Source organism: Portunus trituberculatus, chromosome 4, assembly GCF_017591435.1.
Source record: "Portunus trituberculatus isolate SZX2019 chromosome 4, ASM1759143v1, whole genome shotgun sequence".
NCBI classification, from domain to species: Eukaryota; Metazoa; Arthropoda; class Malacostraca; order Decapoda; family Portunidae; genus Portunus; species Portunus trituberculatus.
Genome location: NC_059258.1, coordinates 5327571 through 5345070, shown reverse-complemented (window position 1 = coordinate 5345070; position 17500 = coordinate 5327571). Strand labels below are relative to the sequence as shown.

General features: G+C 39.8%; 1 protein-coding gene and 1 long non-coding RNA gene across 2 annotated transcripts in view; one reads left to right on the top strand and one right to left on the bottom strand.

Annotated features, from left to right (window-relative positions):
• LOC123511889 (phosphoserine phosphatase-like) overlaps positions 1-5277 on the top strand; it is an 8388-nt gene extending 3111 nt beyond the window's left edge. The window contains 5 exon segments of the mRNA XM_045267952.1: positions 1225-1359; positions 2342-2442; positions 2445-2486; positions 3636-3797; positions 4574-5277. Of these exon segments, the coding sequence (XP_045123887.1) occupies positions 1225-1359; positions 2342-2442; positions 2445-2486; positions 3636-3797; positions 4574-4671 (538 nt within the window). The 3' untranslated portion in view covers positions 4672-5277.
• LOC123511897 overlaps positions 1-5954 on the bottom strand; it is an 8131-nt gene extending 2177 nt beyond the window's left edge. The window contains exons 1-2 of the long non-coding RNA XR_006676978.1: positions 5817-5954; positions 3268-3270 (exon numbers count right to left, since the gene is read on the bottom strand). This is a non-coding gene — a long non-coding RNA (uncharacterized LOC123511897). The remainder of the gene's footprint in view (positions 1-3267; positions 3271-5816) is intronic.
• Positions 5955-17500: the final 11546 nt, after the last annotated feature.

Genomic DNA, 17500 nt, shown 5'->3' with positions numbered 1-17500 from the left:
TTAAATTACAGAAACACCATTAAAAACCCGTGTTACTTCAACTAGAACCCTTTGAAAATAGTGAAGGTGCGGTGCGGCGTGGCAGTGTTCTAAAGATAATTTGTCCTGTTGGTAATGTAGAAAACGCGTCAACATGGCACTAGAATTACAGAAACACGCTTAAAAGTTCGTATCACTTCAAGTAGAGCCCTTTGAAAATAGTGAAGGTGCGGTGAGGCGTGGGAGTGTTCTGAAGGTAATTTGTCCTGTTCATATGCAGAAACCTTGTTAACATGACATTAAAATTACAGAAACACCATTAAAAGCCCGCGTCACTTCAACTAGAGCCCTTTCAAAATAGTGAAGGTGATGCGCGGTGTGGCAGTGTTCTGAAGGTAATTTGTCTTGTTGGTAATGCAGAAAACGTGTTAACATGACACTAGAATTACAGAAACACCATTAAAAGCCCGTGTCACTTCAACTAGAATCCCTTGATTAAAATAAAGTTAGCTGTTACCAACTCAAATTTAACCCCTTCAGTACTGGGACACATTTTTACCTTGAAATTTGTGTACGATTAGACCATTTTATTGAGATTAGGAAGGGTCTATGGAGGGCAGAAGATTAATGGCAACAGTCTTCACTATTTTAATTCCAACCTAAGTTTCTGAAGCTTTGTAAAATCACCGAACAGTAAGCAGAATGAATGGCAACGCGTCGCGGTACGGAAGGGGTTAACATTTCTAGCCAAATCGTGCGTTAAAACTTCCCAAAAAACATCTCAGCCAATTCCTATATTAAAATTCGTCTTAGTTTCCCTTTAATCAATACTGGGACACATTTTCACCTGGAGTTTGTGTGTGATTAGACCATTTTATTGACATTAGGAAGGGTCTATGGAGGGCAGAAGAAAATGGCAACAGTCTTCACTATTTAATTCCCCACATAAGTTTCTGAAGCTGTGTAAAATCACCAAATAGTCACCAGAATAGATATGAAAACGTGTCATGGTACTGAAGGGGTTAAAGTCGCGCCAAAAGTCGTTGAAGTTTGGCGGTGCGACTTTCTCGGTCCAACTTTTTCAAAACGTTTGCGATTTTCAACTTTGGAACTTCGAAATTGATAGAGAGGCAAAGTCGCAAAGTCGTAACTCGCCCAGCCCTACTACTACTACTACTACTACTACTACTACTACTACTACTACTACTACTACTACTACTACTACTACTACTACTACTCCTCTAGCACGGTGCGGGCCATGCAGGGCGGGATGAGCTACAAGGAGGCGCTCAAACAAAGACTGGATCTGCTTCAGCCCAGCCTAGAGACCATCAGGAGCTTCACGCGAGCACACCCGCCAAAACTCACCAAGGATGTCGAGAGAGAGAGAGAGAGAGAGAGAGAGAGAGAGAGAGAGAGAGAGAGAGTGTCATGGGTTAATTTGTGGGTTTTTCATGTTTTCTCGTGTTTATTTAGTTTTTGTTTTCTGTTTTTCTTCTGTGTGTGTGTGTGTGTGTGTGTGTGTGTGTGTGTGTGTGTGTGTGTGTGTGTGTGTGTGTGTGTGTGTCCACTATCACAGTCATCATCAGCTCGGTTCATTTCATCTCTTAAAATTTAAATAAGAGAGTTTGTATTTATGTTTCCAATCATTCTCTGCAATCTTGGACAAACACAGAGAGGAAATGATTGAATATGTATGCTATAGTATCTTGCAATCTCTCTCTCTCTCTCTCTCTCTCTCTCTCTCTCTCTCTCTCTCTCTCTCTCTCTCTCTCTCTCTCTCTCTCTCTCTCTCATAATTTTGTATAAACTTCACCAATTCATCATATTTCTAAACTTCCTTGTACTTCTCACTTTTAAATCTACCACTGGAATTATGAAAACACTAATAACTTTTTTTTTTTTACTCAAGAGGGAAAACTGCCAAGGCCAACAAAATATTACAAATAAAAAGGCCCACTGGAACTTCTATTAGAACTATCAAACCATCCCTAGAACCACAAAAACATCCTTGAAAACCCCAATAACTTCTTTAGAACCACAAAAACACCCTTAAAAACCCCAATAACTTCTTTAGAACCACAAAAACACCCTTAAAAACCCCAATAACTTTTTTAGAACCACAAAAACACCCTTAAAAACCCCAATAACTTCTTTAGAACCACAAAAACATCCTTAAAAACCCCAATAACTTCTTTAGAACTACAAAAACATCCTTAAAAACCCCAGTAACATCACTAGAACCACAAAAACACCCTTAAAACACTCATAAAACAATAAAATGCACTCTAAACCTTATATTATGTAACCTAACCTAACCTAACGTAACAACCGAACCCTAAACCTGTGTTTGTGTCCGCAGCAAGCTGGTGGAGGTCCTGCAGGAGAGAGGAGTGGATGTCTACCTTGTCTCTGGTGGTTTTTGCTCCCTCATTGCTCCTGTGGCCAAGTTGTTAAATATTCCCTTGAAAATATATTTGCTAATAGGCTCAAGTTCTTTTTTGATGGTAAGAGAGAGAGAGAGAGAGAGAGAGTGAGTGAGAGACTACAGTGAAATTATTTGGGGTTCTGTTTGTCACCTGCTGTTTTTTTATGATTTGAGTGGAATATTTTGAGGTTTGTCAGTGTTTTCATGGTTATAGTGGAAGATATTTTGGTTTTCATGAGTGTGTTCATTGTTTTCGGCTCTTTCAAATGTCGTCAGCATTTTGAAGAGTGTTCTTGTAATCGTACTTAAAGTTAAAGAGGTTTGTCAAGAATGTTTTCACACTCAGGCATTCCATCTGACGTGATTGAGGCTTCCACTTCAGACACCTACCCCACCCACCCACCCACCCACCCAGTACCTTCAGACACCCACCCATGCTTCATTACACTCAAATAACACCCACCTAGTACCTTCACCCACCCACCCACTCACTCACCACCTTAAAACACCCACCCATACACTACCACACCCAATAATGCCCATATCAGCCCATCCCCTACCCTGAAACACCCACCCACTGCCTTTAACCTCCCATACACCATCTCACCCATACACACCCACCCACACTTAAAACCACCCTTACACCGTCACACCCACCCACACCCACACACACCCACCCACACACACACACACACACACACACACACACCCACGCCAACCCACCCTCAACACCTTTAACCCTTTCAGTACTGGGACACATTTTTTCTTTGAGTTTTGTGTACCATTAGACCATTTTATTGACATTAGGAAGGGTCTATGGAGGTTAGAAGATTAATGGCCAAAGTCTTCACTATTTCAACTCCCTTCAGTACTGGGACACATTTTTACCTTGAGATTTGTGCATGATTAGACCATTTTATTGACATTAGGAATGGTCTATGGAAGTTATAAGATTAATGGCCAGAGTTTTCACTATTTTAACCCCCACATGAATTTCTGAAGCTGTACAAAACCACCAAATAGCAAGAAAAACTAAGAAAGAAATACATCCTGGTACTGAAGAGGTTAACCACACACACACACACACACACACACACACACACACACACATACACATCCACCCACCTCTGTAACATACAACTGAATAAATACAACTAGGTAAATACAACTATGTAAATACACCACACACACACACACCCAGCCCCATAACAGCCATGCTAACCCACAGGTGACTATGGTGGTTTTGACGAGAGCCAGTTGACAAGCAGGACAGGAGGCAAGGCAGAGGTGGTGTCCTATCTGAAGAAGCAGGAAGGCTACACACGTCTGGTCATGGTTGGGGATGGCATCACTGACTTGGAAGCCTGTCCCCCGGCTGACACCTTTGTGGGTCAGTATTGGGGGTGTTGTGGGGGTGTAGGAGTGGTTTGATTGTGGGATAAGGTGTGTGTGAATGTGTGTGGGATTGCCTATATAGGTTAGGGTATGTGTGTATGTGTGTGTGTGTGTGTATTTACCTAGTTGTATTGTATAGGGTTCAAGTGTGGCTCATAGTGTCTTGTCTCCATATTTCCATGTATCTAATTTTTCTTTAAAGTTACTCCCATTATGTGCTGTAAGAATTTCATCACTCAATGCATTCTATTTTTCCACTGTTCTATGTGGAAATCTGTATTTTCAATATCCTTCACACACTGCCTCATCCTGATCTTCTTTGCATGTCCTCTTGTCCTTCCATCTTCTTCTGTCACCAGCACCAGGTCTTGCTTGTCTATCTTTTCAATTCCATTAACTATCTTGTACATTGTTATTAGGTCCCCTCTTTCTCTTCCGTCTTGTAAGGTTAGCAGTCCCATTTCCTTCAGCCGTTCTTCATATGTTTGGTCCTTTAGTTTCGGCACCATCTTTGTAGTTATCTTTTGGATCCATTCTAATCTTCTTATATCCCTTTTTAAGCTTGGTGACCTCACCACTGCTGCACTTGAAGGCCTCCATCTGTCCCTCTCTAACACACTCCTTGCATCTTCCCAGGGTTTGGTGGCAATGTAGTGAAAAAAAAGTTGATTAAGGTTCTAATCTCTTGTTATTTAGTGTAGTTTATGTCCCAGCACCACTTGAAGGCCTCCATCTGCCCCTCTCTGACACACACTCCTTGCATCTTCCCAGGGTTTGGTGGCAATGTGGTGAGGGAAGTGGTGAAGGAGAAGGCCCCCTGGTTTGTGTATGACTTCGGGACTCTTATCGCTGAGCTGCAGAAGGACTAGCAGAGGAGGAAACCAGTGCCTTATTCAGCGCTGGGGAACACTTGACCAGCTGTGTTGATGTCTGTCTATCGGCCTTATTTGTGTGTGTGTGTGTGTGTGTGTGTGTGTGTGTGTGTGTGTGTGTGTGTGGTGTGTGTGTGTGTGTGTATGGGTGGTGGTACGGTAATCGTTTATGTTCAATTTGTTTTTTTCTTTATTTTTTTTAAGGTTTAATATTTTTTGGTAAGTAATTTTCCTTGTTTTTAGTGAATGTTTGTTTAACCCCTTCAGTACTGGGACACATTTTTACCTTGAGTTTTGTGTACAACTAGACCATTTTATTTACTTTAGGAAGGGTCTATGGAGGTCAGAAGATTAATGGCCAGGATCTTCACTATTCTAATCCCCCTATAAGTCTCTGAAGCTGTATAGAATCACCAAATAGTAAGCAGAATGAATATGGAAATGCGTCTTGGCACTGAAGGGATTAAAGCTTTAATTTCATAATGTGATTTTGGGTTTATTTTATGGCAGCATGTGTGTGTGGCCGCGTGTGTGTGTGTGGCCATGTGTGTGTGTTTATCAGTGGGATTAGCGCTCCTATTTTTCTACTTACTTTTGGCTAAATCTCAAAAAAAGATAATGAAAATTTAATGCCACACAAAGAGCACTGTTACCATATCAGTGTGTATCCCCACCAAACACACACACACACACCACGGCCCAGTAGCTCAGTGGTTAGAGCACTGGCTTCACAAGCCAGAGGACCGGGGTTCGATTCCCCGGCCGGGTGGAGATATTTGGGTGTGTCTCCTTTGATGTGTAGGTGGTGTTCACCTAGCAGTGAGTAGGTACGGGATGTAAATCGAGGAGTTGTGACCTTGTTGTCCCGGTGTGTGGTGTGTGCCTGGTCTCAGGCCTAGCCCAAGATTGGAAATAATGAGCTCTGACCTCGTTCCGTAGGGTAACGTCTGGCTGTCTCGTCAGAGACTGCACCAGATCAAACAGTGAAACACACACACACACACACACACACACACACACACACACACACACACACACACACACACACACACACACACACACACACACACACACACACACACACACACACACACACACACACACACACACACACACACACACACACACACACACACACACACCTCCCATTACATCATCTATGCAACAAGCTTTTATCACAGCTCTTTCTAACACCTTCAAAGTCCAAACATGATTTATTTTTCCTCCTTTATTTATATGCCTCCAAAACTTAGACCTATTAATATTTGACCTTGAAGGGGACTGGCATTCAAGTGGGCCTTTTTTTTAATATCTTTTGACCTTGGCTGGCTTTCCGTCTTACATGAATAAAAAAATGTATTTGTAAAAGCAGAATAATATCGTGTAATATATTTGAGAGAGAGAGAGAAGGAAGAGAAAATAGATAAACAGGAAGATAGCAATAATAGTAATGGAAAGAATGACACAAAGTAAATGATGAAGCAAAGAGAATGATAAGAAAGATTGTGATGATTGACAGTGCTGAGAATGAATGATGAAAAGGTTATGAGGGAGAAGTGATGATGGTGATGAAGTGGAGAAGGTGATGGTGGTGGTGGTGGTGATGGTGATGGTGATGATGATGAAGTGGAGATGGTGATGGTGGTGGTGGTGGTGATGGTGGTGGTGATGGTGATGAAGTGGAGATGGAGATGGTGGTGGTGGTGGTGATGATATAGATTGTGATGATGGTGGAGGAGGAGGAGGAGGCAAAAATACAAAGGAGGGAATGATGAATGATAAAATAAATGCTAATAATAATAATAATAATAATAATAATAATAATAATAATAATAATAATAATAATAATATCTTAAGCACTTTTACATATATTTTTTTCTTATTTCACACAAGTTATGAAAAATGACAAAAAAAAAAAAAATGAAAACTAGATTTATATTCCAAAACAGAGAGAGAGAGAGAGAGAGAGAGAGAGAGAGAGAGATATTGACGTGTATAAAGTATGCCTTCCATCATAGAATATTAATAAAGAAAATATTTTTATGTAATTCTCTTTTTGATGTTAAACTGAAAAAAAAAAAAAAATAGCGTTTGTTTTATTGTTTTATTTATTTTTTTTACCTGAATATATTACCTGAGGAAAATCAATTAGCAGGTGTGTGTGTGTTTGTGTTTTCTCTTCCTCTTTTTCTCTTTTTCTTAACCGTTTTTATTGTTATATTTCCTGTTATTCCTCTTTCTCATTTCTCTATCTTACTTCTTATCTTCTTCTTGTGTGTTTTTTTAATTATTTTCCTATTTGTTCGTATCTTTCCTGTGTTCTTGCTCCTATACCTCCTCCTCCTCCTCCTCCTTTACATAATTCATTTCCTTTCTATTTTCAGACTTCTAATTCTCTCCTTTTCATCTTTTTTTTTTATTAATTTTTTTTCCTCATTACACGTGTAGCTCCCCTTGAGAGTTTTATGGTGTTAGTGACAGACCTCCGTTTCTACAGCATGAGCAGGAGTAACATAACCCTGCTAATCCCTCTTGCTTTGAAACAAAACACGCGTGGTGAAGAGTTATGAGTTTTTGAGTGCTTTTATGATGCCAGTGATTGCATAACAAGATTTTTTTTTTTTAGTAACGAGTTTTTTTGTATTATCAGTAGAACACTCTTAAAAATCCATGTAACTTCCACTACGGTGTTAAATGGTGAATTATGTGATATTTCTACGAGATTGCAGGAGAAACACTCTTAAAAACCACAAGTTGCATTATTTCGACATTATTATCAGGAAAACGTTCTTAAAAACCACAGTGACTTCCACTACGGCGTAAAAAGGTGAGGTATGTAATATTTCTACGTCATTGACAGGAAAAACGGTCTTAGAAACCACCATAACTTCCACTACGGTGTTAAAAGGTGAAGTATGTAATGTTTCTACATCATTATCGGGAGAAACACTCTTAAAAACCACGATAACTTTCATTACGGTGTTGAAAGGTCTGCTTGAATTATTTCGACATCATTATCAGGAAAAGCGTTCTAAAAAAAAAAAAAAAAAAAAAACTTCCAATACTGTGTTTAAAGGTAGAGATTGACAATATTTCCACATCATTATCAGGAAAAACGCTTTTAAAAATAACCGTATAACGTCCATTATGGTATTGAAAGGTTAGGCTCCATTATTAAGAACAAAAGAAAGAGGGAAGCTGCAAGAGGCCGCCAGGCCTACACGAGGCAGTCCCTGTGTGTTTAATCTACCTAATTCCATCTATCTTCCCCATCCATGAATTTATCTAACCTTTTAAAGCTCCCTATTGACTCAGCCCTGACCACATGACCACTGAGACTGTTCCACTCATCAACCACTCTGTTTGAAAACCAGTTCCTTCCCATTTCCTTCCTAAACCTGAATTTTTCAAGTTTAAACCCATTATTTCTTGTTCTGTCCCCAATACTGATCCTAAGAACTACATTCATGTCCCCTTTGTTAAAACCCTTATACCACTTAAATACTTCTATCAGGTCTCCTCTTAACCTGCGTCTCTCTAAGGAATGCAGATTAAGTTTTTTCAGTCTCTCTTCATAGGGAATATCCCTCATTCCCTGTATCTTTTTAGTCATCCTCCTTTACACTGACTCCTGAAATGTGGGGACCAGAATTGTACCGCATAGTCAAGATGTGGCCTGACCAGCGCCAAGTATAATTTCAGTATTACTTCGGGACTCCTGCTTTTAACACTTCTAAAGATGAAACCTAATACTCTATTCGCCTTATTTCTGGCCTCTTTACATTGCTTCCTTGTACCGAGATCAGAGCTAACTAAGACTCCTAAATCTTCCTCATACTTGGAACTTCCTAGTGCCACGTTATCTATCGTGTACCTATTGCTTGGGTTATCTCTACCCACGCTCAGTACCCTGCACTTGTTAATATTGAACTGCATTAGCCATCTATCTGTCCATTCTTTCATCCTATCCAAGTCAGCCTGCAAGGCCTTGGCATACGAATCGGACCTAATTAATCTACCTATCTTTGTGTCGTCCGCAAATTTACTGATATCACTATTAATTCCACTATCCAAGTCGTTGATATATATTAGAAATAATAATGGCCCTAAAACTGAGCCCTGTGGCACCCCACTAACTACTTCTCCCCACTCGGAATTCGATCCATTAATTAGTACCCTTTGTCGCCTGTCGTCTAACCACGCTTTAATCCAGCCTAATATTCTACCCTCTATACCGTGTGCTTTAACCTTTTTTAAGAGCCTCTGGTGAGGTACCTTGTCAAAGGCTTTACTGAAATCTAAGTATAGAATGTCATAACTATCACCTTTATCTGCCGCCTCATAAACCTTACTATAAAAGCTCAACAAGTTGGTAAGACACGACTTCCCCTTCGTGAATCCATGTTGTGTGTGATTTATCAAGCGGTGTTTGTCTAGGTGTTCCCTAATGTTTGTCGCTATTATTGATTCCATTAGTTTACCCACAATTGAAGTTAAGCTGACAGGCCTGTAATTAGACGTTAGGGTTTTATCTCCTTCTTGAATATAGGAACCACATTAGCTTCTCTCCACATTATAGGTAACTCACCTGCCTCCAGTGACATCCTAAAAAGTATCGCTAGAGGCTCGCTGACGACTTCCTTGCATTGCTTTAGAACATTTGGATATACTTCGACATCATTATCAGGAAAAACGTTCTTAAAAACCACCATAGCTTCCATTACGACGTAAAAAGGTGAGGTAGGTAATATTTCTTCATCATTGTCAGGAAAAACGCGCTTAAAAACTCCCATAACTTCTACGTAGTACTGTGTTGAAAGGTGAGGTTGACATCATTTAGCGAGGCTGTGGCTTAGTGGATAAGGTGGTGGTGGGATCGGAAGACGTCCACGCGTAGGTTCGAATCTCACCACGTACCGCTTTGAAGCTCTGCCATTTGTGGAGTGATTTAAAGTTACCTACATGTGACCATGATACCCAGGTTCCAGGTGGTTACACCAGAGATGCGCTTGGGTGGTGATATGGGCCCTAATATGCCCACCACTATAAATGAAATTGCCTGCGTCACTAATGGGCGGAAGTTGAACAGCGCTCTTCAAGTATGCCTACAGACGATATAGGCCATTAGAAAGGGGAAAAAAAAGCATCATTATCAGGAAAAACGCTCTTAAAAACCACAATAACTTCCACAAAGGTGTTAAAAGGTGAGGTAAGTAGTATTTGTACATCATTATCAGGAAAAACAAAAACACTCTTAAAAAGACCCAATAACTTCCAATACAGTCTAAGAAAGAACCAGAGGTTGAGATTATTGTATTATCAGGAAAAACCCACTTAAAAGATGAAAGGTTGGCAATATTTGTACATTATGAGAAAAAAAAAAGACTTAAAAACCACGGAAACTTCAAATACAGTCTTAAAATACAGAGATTGAAAGATTATTACGTCATTGTAAGGAGAAACACACTTAAAAACACCAAGAACTTTCAATAATCCGTGTTAAAATATAGAGATTTAAAAGATTATTGTATTATTATCAGGAAAAACATTATAAAACACCAATAACTTTCAATAGTGTGTTAAAATATAGAAATGCAAAATGACACTTCATTATCAGGGAAAAATATTCTCAAAAACCACAGCAACTTCCACTACGTTGTTGAAAGAGGAAGGTTGACAGCATCTCGACATCACTATCAAGGAAAACTCTCTTAAAAACCCCTATAACTTCAAATACAGTCTTAAAAGGTAGAGGTTAGATAGATGCTGAGAGAGAGAGAGAGAGAGAGAGAGAGAGAGAGAGAGAGAGAGAGAGAGAGAGAGAGAGGTGACAGCCACGGACAGACACAGATATTGTGATTGTTGTTTATTACCATCCTATGCTGACCTTCTCACCACCACCACCACCACCACTATCACTACCACTTTGAAAATCATTGACGTTGTAACTAAATGATGTGTTACACACACAAGACAGTCACACACACACACACACACACACACACACACACACACACACACACACACACACACACACACACACACACACACACACACACACACACACACACACACACACACACACACACACACACACACACACACACACACACACACACACACACACACACACACACACACACACACACACACACACACACACACACACACACACACACACTATATGATGCAAGTTACACACACAAGACAGTCACACACACACACACACACACACACACACACACACACACACACACACACACACACACACACACACACACACACACACACACACACACACACACAATATGATCAAGGATACTTTACAGAGTTTGGAAAGTGTATTATCTGGAAAAAGAAAGGTGATACTAGTAGGAGATTTTAATTGTAAGGAGGTGGACTGGGAAAATCTAGTAAGTGGTGTTGGAGAGGAAGCATGGGGAGAGAGATTCCTTAATCTAATGATGGAAAATATGATGGAACAGAGGGTGAAAGAAAATACTAGATATAGAGGAGATGATGAACCGGCTAGACTGGATTTGGTGTTAACACGAGAAGTGTACCTATGTGGGGATATACAATACAAATGTCCATTGGGAAGAGTGATCATGTGGTTATGGAAATGCAGATGGCAATAACACAGCGAAGGAGAGATGAGACATACAGGAGTGGTAGATTGAATTATAGAAAGATGGACACAGAAAGTTTGAAAAATTATTTCAGAACATTAGATTGGGAGGAGATGTTACAAATCAGAGAAGTGCAAAAAAATATGAGATTTTTATGAAATATTATAAAGAAGGAGTTATGAAATTTGTACCAAAGTATAAACCGAGAGAGGAAGGAAGAAAGGATTGGTTTAATGCAACTTGTGTTAAGGCTAAGGAAAAGAGAGATGTGGCTTGGAAAAGATGGAAAAGAGCAGGAATATACTAAATAAGGAGAATTATAGAGTGGCGAGAAATGAGTATGTGAGGGTAAGGAGGAGGAAGAAAGAAAATTTGAAAAGATATTGTAGACAAGAGTAAGGAACATCCAAAATTGTTTTACAGGTTCATAAATGGTAAACTTAAAAGAGAGAGTCCATTGAAAGATTAAAAGGAGAGCAAGGGATAGTAGATGACCCTAAGAATATCGCGGAATTGCTAAATAATAGGTTTCAACAAGTATTTACTAAAGAAACAATGTTTGTAAAGCCTCAGAATGTACAAGGAAATGTGCACATGGATGACATTAAGATACCTAAAAAGGAGTTATATAAAATGTTGGAGGAACTTAAAGATGATAAAGCGATGGGACCAGATGAAGTTTCAGGCAAATTATTGAAGGAATGTAGAGAAGAATTGATTGATCCATTATATGATATTATAAGGTGCTCATTAGAAACCGGGGAAGTACCAGTAGAGTGGAAGAGAGCTGAAGTGGTGCCCATTTATAAGGGAGGCAGTAAGGAAGAGCCTCTTAACTATAGACCTGTGTCTTTAACAAGTGTGGTCGGTAAGATTTGTGAGAGGGTGATAAAGAAATATTGGATACGGTTCCTGGAGGATCATAAGTTATTATCGGATCATCAATTTGGCTTCAGGAAAGGGAGGTCATGTGTAACAAATCTACTGAGCTTTTATTCAAGAGTGGTTGACAAAATACAAGAGAGAGAGGATGGATGGACTGTGTATATTTGGATTTAAAGAAAGCTTTTGACAAGGTACCTCACATGAGACTGCTATGGAAATTAGAGATTTATGGAGGACTGAAAGGAAAAGTGTTAAAGTGGATGGAAAACTACTTGAGATGGAGGGAGATGAGAACGGTAATAAGGGATGCAAAGTCGGACTGGTTGGTGGTGGAGAGTGGAGTCCCACAAGGTTCAGTGCTGGCACCAATACTTTTCCTTGTATATATTAATGACATGCCAGAGGGAGTAAACAGTTATATTAATTTGTTTGCAGATGATGCGAAGTTGTGTAGGTGTGTGAAGAGTGAAGAAGATTGTGAAATTTTACAGGCAGATCTGGATAGGATTTGGGAGTGGAGCAAGAGGTGGGAAATGGAATTTAATCTGAGCAAAAGTCATGTGATGGAGATGGGGAAGAGTGGAAGACGGCCAAGAGGGTCATATAAGATGGGTGAAGAAGTAGTGTTGTAAAAGGTGGAAAAGGAAAAGGATTTGGGAGTGATAATACAAAACCATGGGCAGTTTGAGGCTCATATTGATAAAATGTTTGGAGAAACATATAATCTGATTATAAATATTGGATTAGCCTTTCATTATATGGATAAAGATATGATGAAGAAATTAATTAGTACAGTAATTAGACCAAGATTGGAATATGCTGGGGTGGTTTGGTCCCCTTATAAAAAGAAGCATATAAGGAAGTTGGAGAGATTGCAGAGAATGGCAACAAAAATGGTTCCGGAATTGGCAGAAATGACCTATGAGGAGAGATTAAAAGAAATGAATTTGCTTACCTTGGAACAAAGAAGAGAAAGAGGAGATTTAATACAGGTTTATAAACTGTTGAACGGACTGGATGAAGTGGATAATGAGCAAATGATGTTGAGAGAGAAAACTTAAATAGAACTACGAGATCGCATAGTAAAAAGATAGCCAAGGGAATATGCTTGAAGGATGTGAAGAAATATAGTTTCCCACAAAGATGTGTGGAGGTGTGGAATAGTTTGAGTGAGGAGGTGGTGTCAGCGAGGAGTGTGCATAGTTTGAAAGGAAAGTTGGATGTGTGTAGATATGGAGACGGGGCCACACGAGTATGATACCCAGGCCCTGGAAAATTACAACTAGGTGAATACAACTAGGTGAATACACACACACACACACACACACACACACACACACACACACACACACACACACACACACACACACACACACACACACACACACACACACACACACACACACACACACGATGAATGAGTAAGTCGTCTCTATATTATAATATTGATCTAATTTATAATAATCATAACCCCTTCAGTACTGGGACAAATTTTTACCTTGAGATTTGTGTACGATTAGAACATTTTGTTGCCATTGAGAAGGGTCTATGGAGGTCAGAAGATTAATGGCAACTGTCTTCACTATTTCAATCCCCACATAAGTTTCTGACGGTGTATAGAATCACCAAATAGCAAGCAGAGTGGATAGGAAAACGCGTCATGGTACTGAAGGGTGAGAATCCAACTAATGAAAAGATTCTACTAAATGCTTTTCAACAGCTGTGTGACCTCCATTTTCTCGATTGTGTCGGTAACGAAATGTTGGATCACTAATATACTTTGCCACAGTATATTTCACACCAAGCGCTAATGTTTCACTGCGCAGTGCATTACCACAAGTGTATGAGTAAGCTGCATACTCTTCACAATTGAGACAAATTTTCGATATCCAGAGAAGGCATTCGAACAGTCACTACTACGTCACACCCTAGCCCCCCCGACCTCTCTCCCCCCTGTATGTTCCCTCCTCTCTATCATTCGTTATCCCCTTCCTCAACAAACCCTATCCTCAATCTCTCTCTCTCTCTCTCTCTCTCTCTCTCTCTCTCTCTCTCTCTCTCTCTCTCTCTCTCTCTCTCTCATGGATTCATAATCTACGGTGCACGTTGTTTTCCTGAAGTATATAAAAAATGTGGTATACCAACGTAGACTTGTCATTTATTTAGAGTGAAATAATGTGGAAATAAATCCTTGGTTACGATAACGTGAAGGTTGATCACGAACGAGAATGTTGGCAAACAAGTGGCTTAATGGATGCACCAGTGGGAGTGCCATATACCATACCTCTCATTGGTTGGTGCAAAATTGAAATGAATTGAATTCCAAAAGAGAGAGAGAGAGAGAGAGAGAGAGAGAGAGAGAGAGAGAGAGAGAGAGAGAGAGAGAAGATAGGGTTTGTTGAGGAAGGGAATACGAATGATAGAGAGGAGGGAACATACAGGGGGGAGAGAGGTGGGGGGGGCTGGGGTGTGACGTAGTAGTGACTGTCCGAATGCCTTCTCTGGATATCGGAAATTTGTCTCAATTGTGAAGAGTATGCAGCTTACTCATACACTTGTGGTAATGCACTGCGCAGTGAAAAATTAGCGCTTGGTGTGAAATATACTGTGGCAAAGTATATTAGTGATCCAACACTTCGTTACCGACACAATCGAGAAAATGGAGGTCACACAGCTGTTGAAAAGCATAGTAATTTCCTCTCTTCAATGATTCGACTTAAAAATCCATGAATTTATTTGTTTATTTAGTTCCGAAGTCTCTCTCTCTCTCTCTCTCTCTCTCTCTCTCTCTCTCTCTCTCTCTCTCTCTCTCTCTCTCTCTCTCTCTGGAATAATCTCTTATGTAGTGTCTTTAAAATGTGGAAGAAGTTATATAGATAAGAACACACACACACACACACACACACACACACACACACACACACACACACACACACGTTAAGGAGTCAGATAAGTAGTCAGTGAGCGTCTTTCCTTCCTTGTAGACAGACACACCTGACATTGTTCTTCATACCTGCCCGATTAGAAAGGAACAAACCTCCTCCTCTTCCTCCTCCTCCTCATTATTCCGAAAGTAAGTACGTGCGTGTGTTATTCACCACGGTCTTCTGCAGGTTACCCAGCTAACCTTTCCCTTACAGATAGAGCTCAGGGCCCGTATTTATAAAACTTTCGTTAGCGCGATATAAATCATGACATAAGCGATCGTAGCTATGATGTGACAGGTGGCAAAGTTATGGCTCGGTAACCCCTCATCATTAGCTCGACTTAGCGCAGGGATGCCAACCGCAACGTAGTGGTGAAACTTATGGACTGAAACTAATCCAGTTACGATGATTTGAACAAATAAACATGTCTGAGGCGTTTTTGTATTAATAAGATTAACAATATATGAAATTTAGGTATATCTGAAGGCGAACATAATCAATAATAGTGTCTCTGTCCACTGACTCCACTTCACCCGATGTAAACAAACAGCATGTGACCCACGCACGTGTAGTCGCATATACTGCTACTTCGTTTTGTTGTTGGTTGTTACTGACATGATGGATGTACCACACCCTCCACAGATGAGGAAACGAAGCACCAACTGTTGTGTCAGCAAGCAATTTTCATTAACTTCAACCTAGCAACCTTAAGTGACCCAACTTATCCTAAACTAACAATGTCACTTAAGATACACCGATTTGAAGAATAATTTCCAGTGTTGATATTCAAGTATGGAAGGTGTGTCTAGGGGTAGAAATATTCACAGTGATAAGGTGTAACAATCTGTAATGGCACTTGTAATGTGCACTTGTAAAACTGGCTTTTCTTGCACAAACCTATTTAAAGTACTTAAGTAAAAGAGATTTTTAGGCAAGCACAATAAGGCAGCAGTGTTGATTAATAAACTAAGCCAGCAAGGTATTATTTCTCTCCCCCCATTTTTGGATAGGAAAGCCTACATTGCTATGCTTTATGAAAGCTTGTAGTGAAGCATTGAATATTAGTGGCCACTTTACTAATGGGTCTATTTGATGTAGGAGGCAGTCCATCTCCCAAGCCCCTTGATGACATAGACAAGAATTTGAGTGAGTAAATCATTCCATACACATATGGATCATCTTGGTTTTGAAAAGTATGTATTAACCATTCCACCCTTGTATATCTATATCCTCCCACATCCTAGGTAACGCCTGTGTGAAAATGAGAGGAGGCAGCAGCACAACACAACCACATATAGTGATCTTGATCTGTCGTTTGACTCTTTTTCCACGGCACTTGCTTTGTATGCCATACTTATACAAATGATTTTTCGCCTTTTATCTGCAAATAACACCTGAATTACTTTGCCACAGCCTCAATAATGTTTGAGTAGAAGCCATTTTTCTATCAAAGTGTTCTCAATATCGGGAATACAAGACGCGCATGATCGTCCTCCCCAAAATCAAACTAACTTTGTTTGGGTGAACTTGCCGCCGTCAAAATTCCTAATAAAATTGATGGGCTTTATTGATTTGAAGAATTTCTGATGATATTCAATTATGGAAGGTGTGTATATGGTTGGAAATGGCAGCTCACAAGAAATGCATCCACACATGAATGTTTCTTACTGACAAGTGCACTCAGTACCTGTCTGCAACACATTACCCTACTGCTGAAAATATCAATAACAGCATACAAAATATCTTTAAAACTGAAGTGCAGGGACATTAACTATCTGTCTATGTATAGACAAAGCCAACACCCTCCTCCAGGAGGAAGACGGCAAAAATGAGGCAACCACACACACACCATATGGGTACACTTTTTTCTTGACGTAGGGAAGAGGGCCAGCCAAGGGCGAGAAAAAAAGAGAGATTAAAAGAAAAGGCCCACTTGAGTGGTGGCTCTCTACACTGTGTATGAGGAGTATGGGGGCAGGAAGAGAGGATTGTTTACCTCTTATATAGATAGTGAGATGGATCTGCAATAAATATGCTTATGATGGTTTAACTAACAGTAACAGTACAGATGGAAATGCTACCGCAGCACTTCCAACGCCTAACACAGCTGAACCTCCTGCTGGTGCCGAGACATCCACCGTCTTGGTGGATAATGCACCAACGGGTTGTACAGGTTGAGCACCATCTCTGAGAGAAAGTTAATAAATAAAAACAACAAGTAAAATAATATATATATATATATATATATATATATATATATATATATATATATATATATATATATATATATATATATATATATATATATATATATATATAGTGTGCACCTATCTAACATTTTGTAATGAAACGACTTTTTTTGTGGAGGAAGATCTTTTTTCTATT